At 43.3% G+C, this 20,124-nt stretch overlaps 1 protein-coding gene across 2 annotated transcripts in view; it reads left to right on the top strand.

Moving 5' to 3' along the window:
• LOC147904563 (ran-binding protein M homolog) overlaps positions 1–20,124 on the top strand; it is a 112,509-nt gene that overhangs the window by 43,622 nt on the left and 48,763 nt on the right. For both annotated transcript variants that reach the window (XM_087387303.1, XM_087387312.1), the window contains exon 3: positions 16,820–17,198. In XM_087387303.1, coding sequence (XP_087243429.1) covers positions 16,846–17,198 — 353 coding nt within the window. In that variant the 5' untranslated portion in view covers positions 16,820–16,845. The remainder of the gene's footprint in view (positions 1–16,819; positions 17,199–20,124) is intronic.

Genomic DNA, 20,124 nt, shown 5'->3' with positions numbered 1-20,124 from the left:
AAAAAGTTCGCACATTCTTAGATATGAAGTCTTTTATCTATGGTGTATCGGCCTTAAGTATGGTTAGAATGATTGAACATAACCAGGGAGGTGAATAGCCCGTTTTTCTTTTAGTTTCAAAAGAGAGTTTGTTTGAGTATGCTTGTGCTTTCTAAGTTAGAAATGTATTTTTGCCTCTTTGTAGAAACGATACATAAGTGTAAAGGGCCATTTAGCTTTTTATGTTTTAAATAAGAGAGAGAGAGAGAGAGAGAGTTTCTAGTTTTTTGGAAGATTTTGTTTCTCGACTTGCTTGTTTATTTTTGCTTAGTCACCTGCTTAGTTTCTTCTTTATTTCTTGTTTTTTTTCTATTTGTTTATTTGACGTATTTTAGTAAGCACTGGGTTTGCCCAAGAGACTCCACGGGTCTTTAGAAACCCAGTATAGCTGCTTATGCTTGGGCACTGATGACGACATAAGCTTTGCTTGCTAAGTATGTCTTTCTTTTGTTTTTCATAAAAGTTTTTATTTACCTCTTTTTTCTTCTCTTTCATTTTCTCTTTTATTTTCTTTGTAGGTTTTTGATCTTTAGAACAACAAAAATTCTAAATTTGTATGATTGGACTTATTCCAATCTTACAAATGTATATCATGGTATGCCTAAGTCCATTGTGAGTGATCGAGATCCGAGAATGACCAGTCTATTCTGGAGAGCTTTATTTGATAACATGGGAACGAATCTGAATTTTTCTTCTTCTTTCCATCCTGAGACAGATGGTCAAAGTGAAGTAGCCAATTCTATAGCATTGGATATGCTGAAATGCTACGTGGGTGACCAAGGTTCAGACTGGGAAAAGTACCTACCATTGGTAGAGTTTGCTTACAATAATACAGTACACAGCTCTACAGGGAAAGCCCCCTTTGAGGTCATCTATGGGAAGGTGATTCTGCCATCTATCCTGAGGACCAAGGATGAAATATTTGCAGCTGATCAGTTTGTGAGAGACCTCCAGACAACTTACAGCCAAGTTTGGACAGCAATTGAAAGGTCTCAAGAGAAGCATAAAAGACCTGCAGATAAGCATAGGAGACAGTTAGATCTCAAGGAAGGGGATTGGGTACTTTTAAAGTTCGAGAAAGCTAGGCTCCGTAAGTTCAAAGGCAAACAGAAAGTATATGTAAAGTTATCTCCTAGGTACTATGGCCCTTTCAGGGTTACAGAAAGAATAAATGAGGTTGCATACAGGTTAGCATTGCCAGAGCATTGGAGGATTCACAATGCATTCCATGTGAGTCTTCTAAAGAAATTTCAGGGGCGAGAGCTTACAGAAGCAATATCAGATGATATACTAGAAGTGGATGAGTTGGAGGAGGTTCTTCAGCTAGAGCAGATCGTGTACCATACCGTACGCAAAGGCCCTTAGGGCAAAGAATTTTACAGGTACCTTGTAAAATTCAAGAATTATACGGCATTGGATGCCAAGTGGATGGATGAAGATGTATTGTCCGATCATCCACAGCTTTTGGATGTTTACAAGGAAGCTTTTCAGTTGAAGTCAGTTGAATAGAAGGCGAGGGGATGTCACCACAATGTAAATATCCTAAGTCAAAGTACAGTTGACCATTTATTTGATCATAATTAAAGAGTTTTTCCATCTGGGTTAATTATGGTCAAAAGAGTTTTTCTATTGGTCAAAGAATTGACTATGGTCACAGATACTTGACTTCGGTCAAGTAAGCCTGATCTCGATCAAGAAAACTTGGTTTATACCAAGAACGTTAACTCCGGTTAACCAAGATGTGCCAACTTCGGTTGGAGAGTTGTGCCAACTTCGGTTAGAGAGTTGTGCAACTTCGGTTGGAGAGACTTGACTATAATTAAGGCGTCTCGTGACCCTTGTCAAAGCCCCTTAATTATGATCAAGAGCGTTAACTTCGGTCAACCAGAGAATAAATATATACTTTTATATTTGTTATGTGTGTACATGTGTTCAGTGGGGACGCCCACGGTGACTAGAATTAGTCCACAGTGTGTTATTTGCATGCAAAGCGCTAACAATTAATGGGGTATCATGGTGGTGCGCTTTAATTAATTGTTGCAGGTACTAGGAAGACTTATTTGCCTAAGCGCAATGGAGCCTAATGAGAGTCTAGGAGGCGGTTCGCGTGACCAAGTGCTTCGAAGACTCCAGAGTTGCCCTTAGTAGGAAAGTAATGTAGAAATTGACAAGTGGCTTGTTGCCAAGGAGAGCCTGAGAGCTCATGTAATTTCAATTCATGTTTTGAATTTGTATGCTCAGCTTCCACGCTGAACGGATGTACTCCAATTCTCTATGATGAATAAAGACCTTTGGGGGAGTCCAGCCCGACATGTTGTCCTGGGCCCTAGCTATGTGCAGAGAGAGGGAGAGAGAGGGAGAAAGAGAGCGCTTATGAGAGTGTTTTTGCAGTAAATGATGAGCGTGGTATTACATGTGTGGGATTTCAACATCCAACTCATTGTGATAAGCAATTGTCACAGCTGAAACTTGTGGCCTCTTGGACAAAGCATCTGCTACCACATTCTTCTTGCCCTCAACATGTACAATCTGAAAATGAAATATTGACAAGAAGTTTGCCCGCCTCATGTGCTTCTCGGACAGCTTAGATTGGGTCAAGAAGAAGCGCAAAGATTGATGATCCGTCTGTACTGTAAAATCAGCTCCCAACAGATAATGCTTCCAAGTGGATAAAGCATGAAGTACAACCAACATCTCCTTCTCATAAATCTGTAAATGCAACTCAGCTGGCTGTAAAATGCGACTCTCATAAGCTACAGGATGCCCATCCTGTGTGAGAACAGCTCCAATACCATTTTTACTGCAGGCATCCGCATGCACGTGAAAAGACTTCCTCAAATTAGGTAAAATCGGCACCGAATCTGTTGTAAGCTTGCGCTTCAACTCCTCGAAAGAGTCATTCTCTGCTTGTGTCCACCGGAAAGGTCTCTCCTTCTTGGAAAGCGCATGCATGGGGCTGTAATTTCTGCAAGGTGATGGATAAAACGATAGTAGTAGGAACACAAACCCAAGAAACTACGAACCCAGTGCAAATTCTTTGGTTGTGGCCAACTCCGTATTGCTTCCACTTTAGCTGGATCCATAGGAACCCCATCCTTGGAAACAATATGCCCCAAAAAATGAATCTCAGCCATGAAAAACTTACTTTTCTTGGGGTTTATGAGCAACCTTTGCCTTCTGAGCTCAGCGAACACAATCGCAAGATGCTCCCGATGCTCCTCCTCATCTTTCGAAAATACAATCATGTCATCAAAGAATGTTCCCACGAAGGCTCTGTGGTCTCGAAAGATCCTGTCCATCATACGATTGAAGGTGCCAGGAGCATTAGTGAGTCCGAAAGGCATAACCAAAAACTCATACAACTCAAAAGAAGTCCTAAACGCTGTCTTATGCACATCCTCTGGATGTATGCGAACCTGATGGTATCCACTCTTCAAATCAATGCGGTTGAAAACAGCTCCCCCCTTCAACCTATCCAGAATATCATCTATCCTGGGTATAGGGAAGTGGTTCTTAATGGTGATCTTATTCAAGGTGCGGTAATCAATACACATACGCCAAGAACCATCCTTCTTCTGAACCAACAGAACTGGAGAGCAATAAGGCGATGAACTTGGCTGAATCAGCCCCTTCTCCAAAAGTTCATTTACCTGACTCATGATCTCCTCCTGCAGCGCCGCACTAACTTTGTAAGGTGGTCTATTGGGTCGACTACTGCCAGGTATGATGTCAATCCCATGGTCCTCTGGCCTTTTTGGTGGAAGCTCACTAGGCAACTCATTAGAAAAGCAATCTGAAAATTCAGTTAGAAAAACAGTCTTTTGCTTTTCCAAACGGGAAACAGTATGCTCTTCATTTACAGGGGGTATCTCTCTAGCAAAAACCATGTACGGAGAAATATGACTTTTCATTACATAATTAATGGCAGAAGCCGTTACAACTGGGAGAGACTCCCCTTTTAATTTCGTGTCAATTACATGGGTCTTTCCCTTATGCAAAACTGTTATTTTTCTCTTCTTGGCTTCTATCACCACATCCCAATGATGCATACATGGCATACCCAACAAAACGTCACACTGCAAGTGGCATAATATAAAAGTCTTCGCTGTCAACGAAAGACTGGATATGTAAGCGCAACTTCCCTATGATAGGTGTGACAAGAGTGGTGAACTCCGGGTTAGCCATGCGAGCTTCACAGCTCGGTCCCATCTCCTCAGCTCGAATGCCCAATCTCGCTGCCATCTCGGGAGAAATAAAATTGGCCTTTGTACCTGGATCAAAGAAAACAAGGGCTGTTTGGTCCCGAACTTTACCCCAAGCTATGCATAACTCAGTTTCCTCACCCTGGGGCTGCCCACTGATCACATCAGGCATCAAACCAGCCATGGTCTTCTGTTTTTTCCCCTTCTGATCTCCTTTGCTTGTCTCAGCCTTCTCCTGATTCCACTTTGAGCAATCCCGAGACACATGACCTGGTTCTTTGCATCTGAAACACTTCTTTTCCTGATAGAGAGTTCTCCGTTCCTATGGAATCAAATACACGGAAGCCTTTTTATTGTTTTGTTGCCTCCCTACAACAAACACAGCCTTTTGACGATTGGCCTTCTTCTCTATTTTGGAAAATCGGAACCCAGTTTTCTTATCTGTGTCATCTTTCTTAGCTTCCTGCTTTTGTCCACCTTTGAACCCAGGAGTCCTCCCCAGCATCAAAGCATATGAAAGCATATGCCGTGCTAGCATTCTCGATAAGTTGAGACATATTGGAGACTTAGTCTTCGTGCAGTAGTCTCTCAACTCCTTAGGCAGCCCTCAACAATATTTCTCCACCTGCTCAGTGAAAGGAACAAGCCGGTAGGAGCTAACAGGCAACAAAGCCGCCCAAAACTTGCTGTTATACTCCTTTAAATTATGGCAATTAATTGAATTCAGCTCATGCCAAGCAGTCATGATATCAACTCAAAAGTCGTGGTAAGCCACGCAGCTGAAAACACCTGCTTGAAACCTACCCACGTGTTTGGTGTGGTGTTTTGCATAAGCATAGTGGTCCACCATTGCAGTGCATTCCCCTTTAGAAAACTTGCAGCCCGGCATACCTTGGATGACTTTGTGAAATTCCCTCTTGTGTAGGCTGCATCGAACTGTTGCAAAGAGGTCAAGGCCTTGAGTTTGTCCTTCACCCCACTGAATGTCTCAAATTTCATGGCTGCACCTGCCTCTTTAAAGTCCTTAACTTCCCTTGAGGTGCCAAATTGTCATAAACAGGTTCCTAGGGCAAACGGTAGGCATACCTGTTTGCATCCCTGGGGTTGCTCCAACATTTGCATACATCATGTTCTGTCCCATGGGCTGTAAACTAGGCTGAAACCCAACTGTTTGACTAGCAGGCATACCCGAAAATTGGGCATGTGGGTTGACCATAGCCTGAAACACTGAACCACCACCAAAATAACCTAGGTGCACCGGGTTTGCCAAAACTCCTTGCTGTCGGGAAACCATAGACTGAAAATTATTACCTTGAGTCGGCCCCAGAATCGTATTAGACTGCTGCTGACCATAGGGGATTTGAGAGGGCTGATCCTGAAAAGTGACATGTGGTCGCTTGTTAGCTTCAACATCCCTATCCCGATCCTCAGGCTTTCTTTTCTTCAGCTGCACATCTGAGTTCATCATCTTCTGGAAGCGAGGATCGTGTGTGAACTGTGTGAAAGCACTCATGAAACTCTGCATCTGTGCCTTGAATAGTTCCACATCCTCCTCATCCGTCCGATGATCTTGATGCTCTGCAACATGCCGGGTCTCCTCTCCTGCCCCTTGGTCACGTCCAAGAGACTGAGACATCTGCTCTTCCTCCTCAGTAAGGCTCACGGATCTCCCCCTGTGTGACATATTTACTGAATAGTATGTTGTCTTCTTCCCCTAGTCTGCTGGACTTGCACCAAGCCAACCACAGGCTCCCCTCTTGAAGAAGTTAGGTGGATCCGAACAATGGAACCACTGAAACCAGCCTCAACAACGTAAAGGGTGGTAGGATCCACTTAATTACAGCATACACAGTAAATTGACAAGTAAATATGCACCACAGAACAAATCACAGGGGAGCTAGAGCGCTCCTACTCAGAAACAAGGACACCGATTGGTCCCAAATGTTGGTGCCCCTTGCGGTATTTATTTAACATTCATTTGAAGCCAAGCGGCTAATTACAAAGGTCTCTGGGAAGCCGCACCACAGGCAAACCAACGCCGGGCTCCTGGATATGAGGATATCTTGTACCTATCTCTGTCATCTCTCGACAGGGTGGGGGGTTGGCCTCCATGATCTCTATGTGAGGTAGGCCATATCGAGGGCGATACCTCGCCTCTAATGATCCCCTCTCAATAAGGCCAGATAGATTAGACCTTCATTATGCGTGCTCTGATCGATCTCTGCTCTATACACGGCCTCTATAACTCTGGCTCCACTTCTCTTCATCTCCTCTTCCTACTAATCCACTCTATCCCCATCTCGGCTAGCTCCTCCTCCTCTTCTTCACTGTATGCCAGTGCTGACTCGAACGTGTAGAAGTCTATGACATGCCGATGTGTTCGGTCTAGATTTGTCTTTGGTGTCATCATCTGCTCCTTTCGTCTAATATGTCTCAATACGGTCTCTCTATTTTGCCGCATCTTGATCAAATAAAAGCACACTGAGAGAGAGAGAAAGGAATAGGAGAGAACTGCAAGTCATCTCCGGCAAAAACCCCTCTACACCTGGGGAAAAATGTCACCACAATGTAAATATCCTAAGTCAAAGTATAGTTTGTTACGCTCTAGCCGAGGTAGCATGACCTCGGAAGAATCAGTCGACATTTCCCTTAAAGGATCTATCTCTGTAATATATGTGTTTGCGCTTCATGTAAATGATCGGGAGGGATTTAATGTCAAGGTCCTAGGTGAGGGCTGATAGCACCAGACAAGGTAGATCTAAGGCCAAGGGCCTAGTGCAAAGATTGTGCCTAGGGGCAAGGAATTTAATGCATCCCAAGAGAGGGGTGAAATGTTGCATTAGGAAGGCCCTATATGGATGACATGTGGCATCTAGATCTATCTAGGGAATTGGGGCTTGCTGAGGCTAGTGAGAGAAGAGAAGAAGATGATTCACGTTGAATTTGTAAAGTAGATCTCTGTCTGCTTGTTAGCCTCAGCGAGATATGGCTGGGTGGAGATTCGTGGTGTTGCTCCCGTGATCTGCAGTAGAATCTAGAAGAGGAAGTGTTTTGACATAGTTGACCATTTATTTGATCATAATTAAAGAGTTTTATATGTGTTAATTATGGTCAAAGAGTTCTTTTAATGGTCAAAGGATTGACTACGGTCAAAGATACTTGACTCTAGTCAAGTAAACCTGACTTCAGTTGGGGAGACTTGGTTTATTACCAAGGGGGTTAACCCCGGTTAACCAAGATGTGCCAACTTCGGTTGGAGAGACTTGGCTATAATTAAGGCGCCTTGACCCTTGGTCAAAGCTCCTTAATTATAATCAAGAGTGTTGACTCCGGTCAACAAGAGAATAAATATATATTTTTATATTTGTTTAGGTGTGCACATGTATTCAGTGGGGACGCCCACCGTGACTAGAATTAGTCCACAGTGTGTTATTTGCATGCAAAGCGCTAACAATTAATGGGTGCCATGGTGGTGCGCTTTAATTAATTGTTGCAGGTACTAGGAAGAGTTATTTTTCCTAAGCGCTACGGGAGCCTAACAAGCATCTAGGAGGCGGTTCGTGTGACCAAGTGCTTTGAAGACTCCAGAATGGCCCTTAGTGGCATGTAATAGGACTTAGTCTAGATTTTAGACAAGTGGCATGTTGCCAATTTGAAATGAGCTTGAAGCTCTTGTAATGAAGAGATTTTCACGTTTTTGGAGTAGAGTGTGATCAGACAGCTCTACGCTGAACTTTTGTAACAGATTCTCTTCAAGTAATAAAATACCTTCGGGGGTGTCCAGCCCGACATGTTGTCCTGGGCCCTAGTGTCTCTGTTGAGAGAGAGAGAGAGAGGGAGGGCAAAAAAAAGGAAGTGTGCTTGCTGGTTTTTACGAAGGAGGTTTCGTTCTCAGTAATTGCTGTCTCTCAAAGAGCGTGAGGGATTTCATTGGTATCAGAGCAGGGCTATACTGTCTTCTTAGACGGTGACGATCCAAGGAGTTGATGTGTGACTCTGCTGAAAATTAACGGAAAAGAAAGAGGCGCTGCTGTAGTTTTATGACGGTACAGCTGGTCTTTTCGCTGTTTGAAGAGGACGAGTCTACGGGGGTCTCGTTGCTGGTCTTTTCCACAGAGAAACAGAGCACTGCTGTTAATTGTGAGGAAAAGAATCGATGCCTCCATGCAAACGTGACACGGAGAGCCAACGACGGTAGGCACGCATTATATCCACGTAATTCCAGACAAGGCCAAGAGAACCATCTGCATATGCAAAGATTGTTGGTGACGAAGAGCTACGCTGGTCGATAGAAGCTTTGCTCCTTGAGACGGACCTGACGCACCTTCACCAGAGAACAGCATTGCACACAGACGGCTCCAGCGAGGCGCGACGCGCGATGGTTTCTGAGGCGTGATGCAGCCAAGTGAAGGTGTGAAACCTTAGGCTTACGTGGCTCCTGGTGACGTGGCCAGGGTGCGAGCAAGTCCAGCTGACGTGGCACTGACACGTGGCAGACAGCGCACTAGATGACGTGGCACTGACACATGGCAGCCAGCCTGGCAGGCCAGTGGTTAAGTTAACCCTGGTACAGTAAATCCTGGTTGGTTGACCTGTGGTTAATGAAACCCTGGTTAAGTTAACTACATCTAGTCAGCTCTGGTTAGTTGAACCAGTACCCAGTTAGTTCAACATTGGTCCAGTTAATCTGGCCTAACCAGACCAGTTTGGTTGGTGTAACCAGTCCAGTTAGTCTAGTTGCAGACTAACCAGACCAGAACCAGTCACTCTGGTTAGAGTAACTAGCCAGTTACTCCATCTGGTTATTGTTCTTTCAAAAAAAAAAAAAAAAGACAGTTGCAGACACTGTTTCTGCTAGCAGATTTCACCTGCCTGTCAGACTTTTACTGTCAGAAAAGCAGCAGAAAAACAGAGAAAACAGAGAAAGCAGACTTTTACTATCAGAAAAGCAGCAGAAAAGCAGAGAAAAGCAGAGAAATCAGAGATTTGCAGAAAAAGAAAATGCATGCCTTTGTGTACTGGGAAGATGAATCAGATGCTTCTGAGTGCTTTTTGCAGTAGCCAGAAAAAGGGCAATACAATTGTTGATGCTTTAGCAATTTTGTGGGTTTATGCTTTGAATTGATAGCCCAATTACTGGCACAAGTTGTGAATGCAAGACACCTCTTGTTGAGGTATTTTTTTGTCGGAAAAGCAAAGGTAGTTGTGCATCAGTTACCTACACGGTGTGTGAAAAATTTGCAGATCTCAGAATATGGATCAATCACCTATCCAGTGGGATTCACAAGATAGGGATGTACATCCAAGACAGAGAAGTGTGCAGCAAACTCAACAAGAATTTGAACAGATGGTACGTACTCGTATACAAGAGATGGAAAATCTCAAAAAGGATCCAAGGGCTCAGCATTTGTTTCAAGCAGAAGCTATGCCTAATGCAGTACATGACGTGCCAATGCCAGAGGCACACTCTCGTGTACAGCCTGAGAAAGAGAGATCCCATAGGGGATGGTCTCATAGCAGGAAGAGATCGAGGCATCATCACCGATCTCTTAGTCCATCACCGTCTACCTTGAGTTCGACTTCTGTATCTTCTTCTTCCTTATCAGATAAACCATCCAGGAAAAGAAGGAAACACAAGAAGTCTAGGAAGAGAAAGTCTTCCAGAGAGACCAAGGAATTCAAAGAGGGAGGTAAATCTGTCAAGTTTATGACCTACAATGGACAATATGGTCATACAGACAAAGCATTGCAGTTCATCAGGCAGTTTGATGCTGCATTCGGCACAGAAAAGTTTTCAGAATCCTCCAAGTTAAGAATGGTCAGTTTGCACTTGACAGCGACAGTTAGTGCATGGTGGAGTGCACAAACCACAGATGGGTCAGCCCCAAGGAAGTGGAAGGACTTCAAGAAAGCCTTCTACCAGCAGTTTATGCCTAAACAGTTTAGAGACCATGTTCTTCAAGATTGGGACAGTTTGCATATGGATGCAGGAGATACAGTGGATGTGTACAACCAAAAGTTTTGAGATGCTTATTTGTAGGTTGCACCTTTCAAAAAGATCTCCAAAGGGACCCAAATGAGAAAGTACAGAGCAGGTCTCACTCCAAGAATTCAGGCAGTAGTGAATGCTTTGGGGGCAAAGAACATTCAAGACCTTATGCATTCAGCTTCAGTAGCTAGTCTTGTGCCGTTACAAGATCCATCTACGGTACTATCCTTGCATGCAGGACGTGCTGAAAGAAAGAAAACTGATTTTTCAAAATCAGAAAAGAAAGAGTACCCCAAGGTTGAAAAGAAAGGGTTTCAGCCTCTGAAGCCGAGGGGTACTCAGTTTTCAAAGGCTTATAAAGGCAAATCTCTATTCACCCCTGAACAGATAGCTGAATTCCGTAGAGATGGGAAATGCTTCGAGTGTGGCAAAGAGGGGCATGTGGCTGCCCAGTGCCCAGAAAAGCCTTCAACTTCGAAGGGAAAAGAGGCAGAGAAGCCACGAGGACCGCAAAAGCCAATGGCGGGAGGAATTCCTGACATACTGGGTCATGTTTCAAACCCAAAGGAACGAGAATTGTTGCTATCTTGGGGAAAAGTCAGAGACCAGCAAGCGCTGATTTTATTTGATCCAGGGGCTACTGATAATTTTATATCAGAGGACCTAGCCCTGAGGCTGGGAATAAAGACGGAGGAGTTGGGCAGGGCTTTAGATGCCGATCAGATGTTTTGTGGGAATCCTGTGCCAGTCACTCCCTTGATAGGGAAGCTCGGATCAGGAAGACTTCTTCATTTCTCCACTGAAACATCATGATGTAGTCTTGGGAATGCCTTGGTTTCATCGCAAGGCAGTGAAGTTGACTCTTCCTGAAAGAGTGCTGGAGTTTGTGCATAGGGGGAAAAATCAGCGTTTAATTGCTAGGAATAAAGGGGAGACTATCCCCATTGTATCTGATGTTACATGTGGTAAAGCAATAAAGTCTGCAATTTCTACGTACATGGTTTTTGTAAAAGAAAAAGAGAATGATATGCATGCTGAAATGAATGATGCAGACAAGGATAAGTTTCAGTTTCTTGTAAACTTTAAAAATTGCTTTTCCGATGCTTTGCCAGGGGAGTTACCCCCAGAGAGACCAGAAGATCATCAGATAGAGTTAATGCCTGGTAGTGAGCCACCAAACAGACCACCTTATAGAGTCAGTGCGACTCAGAGAGAGGAGATTATGACTCAGGTACAGGACTTGCTGTCCAAAGGATTGATTCAGCCCAGCTCGTCTCCTTTTTGTTCCCCTGTACTGCTAGTACAGAAGAAAGATGGTTCATTCCGTATGTGCGTCGATTATCGCGCACTGAACAAAATGACAATCAAGAATAGATTCCCTATTCCGCGCATTGATGATGTGCTGGATCAGTTAAATGGAGCTTCAGTTTTCAGCAGGATAGACTTAAAGAGTGGCTATCACCAAGTGAGGATACAGCCTCAGGATGTGCACAAGATAGCGTTCCGCACTACATTCGGGTTGTATGAATACTTAGTGATGCCTTTTGGGTTGACAAATGCTCCAGCCACATTCAATAGAATGATGGATCGCATCTTCCGAAAGTACAGGCATTTCACGGGTACTTTCTTTGATGATATCTTAGTCTTTTCAAAGATAGAAGAAGAGCACAGGGAACATCTTGCTATAGTGTTTCAAGAACTGAGAAATCATCAGCTCTATGCAAACAGCAAGAAAAGTGAATTGTTCTTGGAAGAAATCCATTATCTGGGGCATATACTATCCAAGAAAGGGATACAAATGGATCCAGCAAAGATCCGTGCCATTCAGGAATGGCCAGAGCTGAAAACTGTGCATGAAGTTCGAAGTTTCCTAGGCCTGTGTTCTTACTACAGAAGGTTCATCAGGCATTTTGCTGATATCGCAGCTCCATTACATGACCTTACTAAGAAAAATGCAGCCTTCACATGGGGAATATCACAGAAGAAAGCATTCAATACACTCAAGGAGAAGTTGACTACAGAGCCTATTCTTGTAGTCCCGGATCGCTATTAATCTTTTGATGTTGATTGCGATGCTTGTGGAGAATGTGTTGGGGCTGCATTGCATCAGAATGGTCATGTAGTGGCCTATGAAAGCAGGAGACTTCGGGATGCAGAGAGATATCTAGGAATCTATGAGAAAGAGTTATTGGCTGTAATTCATGCCATCCATACATGGAAGCACTATCTTTTGGGTGCAGATTTTACTGTTAAGACAGATCACCAAAGTCTGAGATACTTTTTGACTCAAACCAAGCTTTCCGAGAAGCATATGAAATGGGCAAACATGCTGTCAATGTATCATTTTCAGATTGTCCATACCCCAGGAATTCGGAACAGAGTGGTAGATGCCTTGTCCCGAAGACCCCAGGTCATTAATGTGACTATTGCTTATCATCAGGACCTAGAAGGCATGAGGGAGCAATATGCTCGTGATGCAGATTTTGGTGAAATTTTACAGCAAATGCAGAGGGGCAATCCACCAGTCACTATTCCCTGAAAGATGGGTATCTAATGAAAGATGATTGCCTATGCATCACCCAGGAGATGAGGAAAAAGATTTTGGAGGAATGCCATGCACCTCCCTACGCTGGACACAGAGGAATTACAGCAACCACTTTAGCACTAGAGAGGTATTTCTTTTGGCCAGGGATGCGGAAAGATATACATCAGTTTGTTACTGAATGCCTTACGTGTCAGAAAGTCAAGTATGACAGACGGAAGGCACTTGGCCTACTTATGCCTCTTCCCGTGCCTCAGGCACCATGGGAAAGTATTACAATGGACTTTATTTTTGATTTGCCAAGATCAAAGTCAGGGAATGATGGGATTTGGACTATCATTGATAGATTCAGCAAGCAAGCTCATTTCATTCCGGTTCGCAAAACCATAAAGGCAGATCATATGGCTAAGCTTTTCATGGTACATATTTTTAAACATCATGGTATGCCTAAGTCCATTGTTAGTGATCGAGATCCCAGAATGACCAGTCTATTCTAGAGAGCTTTATTTGATAACATGGGGACGAATCTGAATTTTTCTTCTTCTTTCCATCCCCAGACAGATGGTCAAAGTGAAGTAGCAAATTCTACAGTTTTGGATATGCTGCTACGTGGGTGACCAAAGTTCAGACTGGGAAAAGTACCTACCGTTGGTAGAGTTTGCTTACAATAATACAGTACATAGCTCTACAGGGAAAGCCCCTTTTGAGGTCATATATGGGAAGGTGATTTTGCCACCTATATTGAGGACCAAAGATGAAATATTTGCAACTGATCAGTTTGTGAGAGACCTCCAGACAGCTTACAGCCAAGTCCGGACAGCAATCGAAAGGTCTCAAGAGAAACATAAAAGAGCTGCAGATAAGCATAGGAGACAGTTAGATCTCAAGGAAGGGGACTGGGTACTTTTGAAGTTTGAAAAAGCTAGGCTCCGCAAGTTTAAAGGCAAACAGAAAGTGTATGCAAAGTTATCTCCTAGATACTATGGCCCTTTCAGGGTTACGGAAAGAATAAATGAGGTTGCATACAGGTTAGCATTGCCAGAGCATTGGAGGATTCACAATGCATTCCATGTGAGTCTTCTAAAGAAATTCCAGGGACCAGAGCCTACAGAACCAGTATGAGAGGATCCACCAAAAGTGAATGAGCTGGAGAAGGTCCTTCAGCCAGAGTAGATTGTGTACCATACTGTACGCAAAGGCCCTCAGGGTAAGGAGTTTTACAGGTATCTTGTAAAATTCAAGAATTATACGGCATTAGATGCCAAGTGGATGGACGAAGACATGTTATCCGACCAACCACAGCTTTTGGATGTTTACAAGGAAGCTTTTCAGTTGAGGTCAACTGAATAGAAGCTGAGGGGATGTCACCACAATGTAAATATCCTAAGTCAAAGTATAGTTGACCATTTATTTGATCATAATTAAAGAGTTTTATATGTGTTAATTATGGTCAAAGAGTTCTTTTAATGGTCAAAGGATTGACTACGGTCAAAGATACTTGACTCTAGTCAAGTAAACCTGACTTCGGTCGGGGAGACTTGGTTTATTACCAAGAGGGTTAACCCCGGTTAACCAAGATGTGCCAACTTCGGTTGGAGAGACTTGGCTATAATTAAGGCGCCTCAACCCTTGGTCAAAGCTCCTTAATTATAATCAAGAGTATTGACTCCGGTCAACAAGCGAATAAATATATATTTTTATATTTGTTTAGGTGTGCACATGTATTCAGTGGGGACGCCCACCGTGACTAGAATTAGTCCACAGTGTGTTATTTGCATGCAAAGCGCTAACAATTAATGGGTGCCATGGTGGTGCGCTTTAATTAATTGTTACAGGTACTAGGAAGAGTTATTTTTCCTAAGCGCTACGGGAGCCTAACAAGCATCTAGGAGGCGGTTCGTGTGACCAAGTGCTTTGAAGACTCCAGAATGGCCCTTAGTGGCATGTAATAGGACTTAGTCTAGATTTTAGACAAGTGGCATGTTGCCAATTTGAAATGAGCTTGAAGCTCTTGTAATGAAGGGATTTTCACGTTTTTGGAGTAGAGTGTGATCAGACAGCTCTACGCTGAACTTTTGTAACAGATTCTCTTCAAGTAATAAAATACCTTCGGGGGGGTCCAGCCCGACATGTTGTCCTGGGCCCTAGTGTCTCTGTTGAGAGAGAGAGAGAGAGGGAGGGCAAAAAAAAGGAAGTGTGCTTGCTCGTTTTTACGAAGGAGGTTTTGTTCTCAGTAATTGCTGTCTCTCAAAGAGCGTGAGGGATTTCAAAAAACCTCTGCACAACAGGCTGCTCAAGAGCTGGGCACAACTGCTCAACAACCTCCAAGATGAGATGGGAAATGAGTCTGCTCAGCTTCAGTCTCCAGCCCTTGAACAAGGCATGTTGGGGTTCGTCAGAGAGTATAGTCGCTTGCTACAGAACATGCCAATGTTGAATGCCAAATCCAAGTACAAAACCTGCCAAATCTGTATCAAAACCTGCAGCAAACATACACTGAGGTAGTACACCAAACTCAGGCTTTATTTGCTGAACCTCCTGCTGTAGATTCCTCCTAGATCACCGCTTCCCTCATACAGGCTTCAGTAGCTGCTGTAGGTTGTCTTCCTGCTCCTCTTCTTGTGCACCACCTATGGCTCTTCTACCTTTGTAGATATGCCTCTGGTGTAGGCACCTAGAAGGCGCTAGACTGAACTGTCGTTCTGCTCCCCAAGGGGGCTCTTTTATAGGGCTGGAAACCCCTCCAGTCTGGCAGACCAGCATGATCCAGTGGACCAGATTCCAGTCTGGCCAATCTGGTAGCAGCTGGATCAGCCGTACCTGCCCCAGCAAACAGGCTGTTCTCTGCAGGCCCTGCTCCAGCCTTTGTACCCGACTGTACCTACTACAGTTGCTGATCAGTACTGTACCTGCTGTACCTCTGTACTCTCCTGAACCAGCACTTTGACTCTCTGCATGAGGACTTGGCCTAGTACTGCTGTACCTCTGTGCTGTCCCAGCCCTTTGACTCTCTCCATGTCTTGGCTGGGCTATATAGCCCAAAACACTGCCCAGACACTGAGCTGTATTTCAGCCCTAATTGCTGACTTTGTGTGTCCTCATGGGTCCCTATAAAAAACCTAAGAAGGATGTTCCCTTGCTGCCCACGTTTAACCCCCCTACAGGTGCCAATATGACACCAACTACACCCTTACACAGAAAGGTGTCAAGGCTCATCGCACTTCTCATTTGGGGGCTAACAAGTGGGGCATTGACTGTATTTATCCAACAGAATGGGAGTTTGATGACATATGCCGGGCCCATCAGAAGGGGTCACCAAATCTCTTGTAGAAACAGGGTGGCAAAGATAAAGATTCTAAGGCAAAATCACAAATTGGAAGGCACTTAGATTGGTATATCAGAAGAGCTCACTCCAAATCAGCTTAAACATAGAGCCACGGGACTCACGAAGCTAGGAAGGAGGGTAAATGGGCTGTTTACAGAGAATGGAGCTCACTTATCAGGGAATTCAAATCTAAGCCTAAAGACTCTGTCCTACTCATGTAATGAAAGCCTTACTATGTTAGCATTAAAAAGTATTTTATTTGTTTAAATGCTTAGGTTTGATGTAAAAGCTACTTATTGGTCCCATAGATCTTTTTGTATGAGATAGACCTACTATGTACCAGGGAGGTCTAGGTTCCGATACCCATGTGTATTAATGCATCCCACATGTACAATTAGATCCTAAGAGTTGATGATATCATTGGATGCAAAAAAGGGGCTTCACTTTTAGAGTTTTATCTGAAAAGTGCAAGTAATTGAGCTTTTTCAATAAATGGGGCGCTGCATACATTGGAATAGGGTCTTTGCAACTTTCTGTAAAGACCAGTTAACTTTTATATTAGTCTATCGTTTTCAAGCCATTTTAAGATGATGTCTCAAATAAGATTTCAGCTGTGCCCATCTGAGATATATAGCATTTTAAGTGCAGGAAAAGAGATGCTTGCTGTATCTTTTAATCCTCTATCACTGTGGCCAAATTGTAATGTCTATGTTGTTGTGCAGAGTGTGAGTGGGTCTTATACTCAGTCATGTTGCCATCTGCCAATGCAATGCCTGGAATAGCAAATGGTTTGAGTTCATCTGAATCGGGGTGGAGAAAGGGTCTTGATGAAGAGGACATGGAAGAGGAAGAGGAGGCTCCCACTCATATAAACACCAAAAAATCTTTGCAGTTTCTGCTCATATCAACCGACAAGTTATCTGCACGATACACGGGAGGAGGGCAACATGGGAATGATGTTGGAGCAGTCCAAGGCAATAAACCTGCTCCAGTTAGAAGGCTTTTATACTACTTTGAGATTTTCATAAAAGACCGCGGGCTCAGAGGGGTCATTTCCATAGGTTTTACGGATGAGCATTTCAAGACAAGCAGGCAGCCTGGGTATGTACATGTTTTAGCTATCTTCTTAAATTTAGGAGGCAGCTTCGTGAGGGTGATGTGAGAGTATATCGTTTAATTTGTTTTGTATTGTATTGTTATTTTTGTTATGGCCTTTGGAAAATTTAAATGGATCTTGCCTTGGTGCTGTACTAGTGTACAAGAAGTTTATCGGAATGCTGCATAGTGCTGGGTTTTAGTCACCTTAAGTTCCTGTTGTTTTAATCTGGAGCAGTGCATCTGCTGAGTATCTGCATTTTTAGATCTCTCATAAGCTGCTAGTATGGTCACTTAATTAACCTAGTCAAATGCTACATCAAACAATTTCGGAGGTTGTTTCCCAAAAATGCGACTTTTCTACATTCTGTAAAGAGGTTTTATCATGCTTTTTTCCCAGATTTTGTTTAACGGCACACCCTCTAGATTTTCCCTTCAAAAGGAAAGGATACTTGCGTATGTCTTGTTCCCAATGATCATAATGTGGGTTCGAGCAATATTTACATGCATATTCTGAGATTGACACAATTGACTCAGGTTTTGCACTCTTTCAATATACTCTACCAACCATATATTTAGTGCGAGCCTTCGTCATGGCTGAGTCTGCCCTTTACCTCTGAAGTGCTGACAGAAACTCAGTACGAAGACTTTGTATAAATGGATGCTCAAGTATGTGTGGGTGTGTGGATTTGTATGTGTGAGAGCATATGCTTATACTATGGTCTACACCCACTGTTGGGCACTGATGACGTCAGTGGGGATGTCATAGTAGCTAGTCCCTGCTATGCGTGATGGAGTTTATGGTTTTCAACCTTATGATTGACTATCATGAGATTGAAACTGCACTGTATTGTGTTTTTAGAGGATGAGTTTGGGCATGTTCCTGACTCATCTAGGTATATACTCTACCAACCATATGAAAGCAGTCTAAATATATGCAACAAGAAAAGATTACGAGTTTTTGAATTCCTGTGACTATGGTTTGTCCTCAATGAAGTAACGTGCAGACTTTATAGAAATACAATGATTGTACATTCCACCAACTTACCCATTTGCCAAAAACCGAAATTAGTGTATTCAAAAGTCATGTACTCCGCCTGATGGTACTCTGAAGTTCTCCCTTCAAGCCCAAGGCCCAAGGGGCACTCTCTTGGAAGGGAAATTTTTAAGAAGTGCTCCTTAAGGTTTGAACAACAAGCTTCAAAGTAACTTCTCCTGTGCAACGCCCATTCAACATTCTTAAAGGGTGATCTGTAAAGTAGCTTCTTTTTTCCAATTCCCATTCAACATTGTGTGAAAACAATGCTTGCTCTCTATTAGCATCAAGTTCATACCCATTTGGATGTAGTTCTAAGGTGAACTGCGTCTACCATTGCAACTGCGTCATGAAATGCTAAGCCCTTACAAAAGAAGGGATTTTGAACAAAACTTATTTGATCTAATTGATAAGCGTAGAAGGTGTGAATCAATGTTACCAAAAGATGTACAGTAACAAAAGCGTTTTGCAAGATGGGTTTGCGAAGCGCCTACAAGTTTTGGAGTTAATTAGGTTGGTTTGCTTCTGCATGCAGCACATATGTTAAAAACAAAAGTAGAAAACTAGTGCAAAGTAAACACTACAAACTTGGAAGGCCTCTTACAAACCCTAGAACTAGCACCTAAATATTATACACACCGTGTTCAAACCAAAAGTGCTAGTATAGATGTAGGTTCTTGCAATGGTACCATCCTATTTTCTAGTGTATAATACACATATACACATCACTTGTAGCATTGATGCATGTAGATGGGTATATCATGTACAGAGTAGAGGCAGAGTGTGGGCCTAGGGAATCTGTTGCAGACATGAATATGATCATTGTTTGGTTTGGGTACCAATCAAGCATTAAACATTGCATTCACTTCTCATTGTCTAAAAATAGATCATTGGCCTTTAAAGTGCTACTCTTGTGATTGATGGGTTCCAATATGCTTCGTTTTTCTTATAGGCTAAGAAAAGGGGAAACTAAATTTCTATATGCTCTTAACCTCATTTATTACATTAAAAAAGAAAGGTGATCCCCCTTTCACCATCTCTTTTTTTTTTGGGGGGGGGGGGGGGGCGGGGGGCATGTGTGTGTGTGGTGCACAACTGCACTCCTACGATGGACGTGTGCATGTCACCCTGCCCAAAAAAAAAGAAAACGAAAAACAAAAAACAAAAAGAGTAGCACACACGCACGCATGCACACAAAAAGGAACTGGATGGGCATTGTCTAGAAGGAGTGGTGTCGTGGATATTTTAATGTGGAATTGACTCCCCATTCACCAAGTAAGGAGAGACAATCTGGGAGACCTCCATGTTGTGCGAGCCAAAAGAAGCATGAGATCTTTCACAAATGACCTCATTTGTGAAGAATCTTGCACAAGTCTTACTACTACTGCCAATGTCTCTTGCGTGATGGTGTCTAGGGGAGGCACCACCCGTAGTACAGACACTATAATGGAGGTATGAGAAGAAACACGATCCTCGTGGTTTGCCTTATCTAACCACTTTCTTGGGTGCTAATGCAGTTGTCTGAGGGTGCTCGTCCCAACTAGAGGTGCCACTCATCTCTTCTTGGGTGAGAGTCGATGGTCCAACGCTTGCTCAGTATCCCCACAATTGTGATGCTTTGCCACTCTAGCAAATCGAGTGGATGATTATTTGAAGGGCCCCTAAGATCTTGTGTTGGAGGGTCCCATTGGATCCTATACTGTAGAAGTTGAAGAGAGAATCTAGCCCTAGAGAATCGTTCTGCCTAGCGTGCCTTTGGAGGGTCCTCATTCTCTCGTCTTAGGCCCTCTTTTTAGCACTTTGGGATGGTTGCCTCTGTAAGAAGTGCAGCGGAAATGAACTGAGGATATATATATATATATATATATATATATATATAGAGAGAGAGAGAGAGAG

This window comes from Dipteris shenzhenensis, chromosome 2 (assembly GCF_047967505.1).
Source record: "Dipteris shenzhenensis isolate YYH24624 ecotype China chromosome 2, Dip_SZ_1.0, whole genome shotgun sequence".
NCBI lineage: Eukaryota > Viridiplantae > Streptophyta > Polypodiopsida > Gleicheniales > Dipteridaceae > Dipteris > Dipteris shenzhenensis.
Note: the sequence above shows the minus strand (reverse complement) of the source record. Positions and strands in the feature narration are given on the sequence as shown.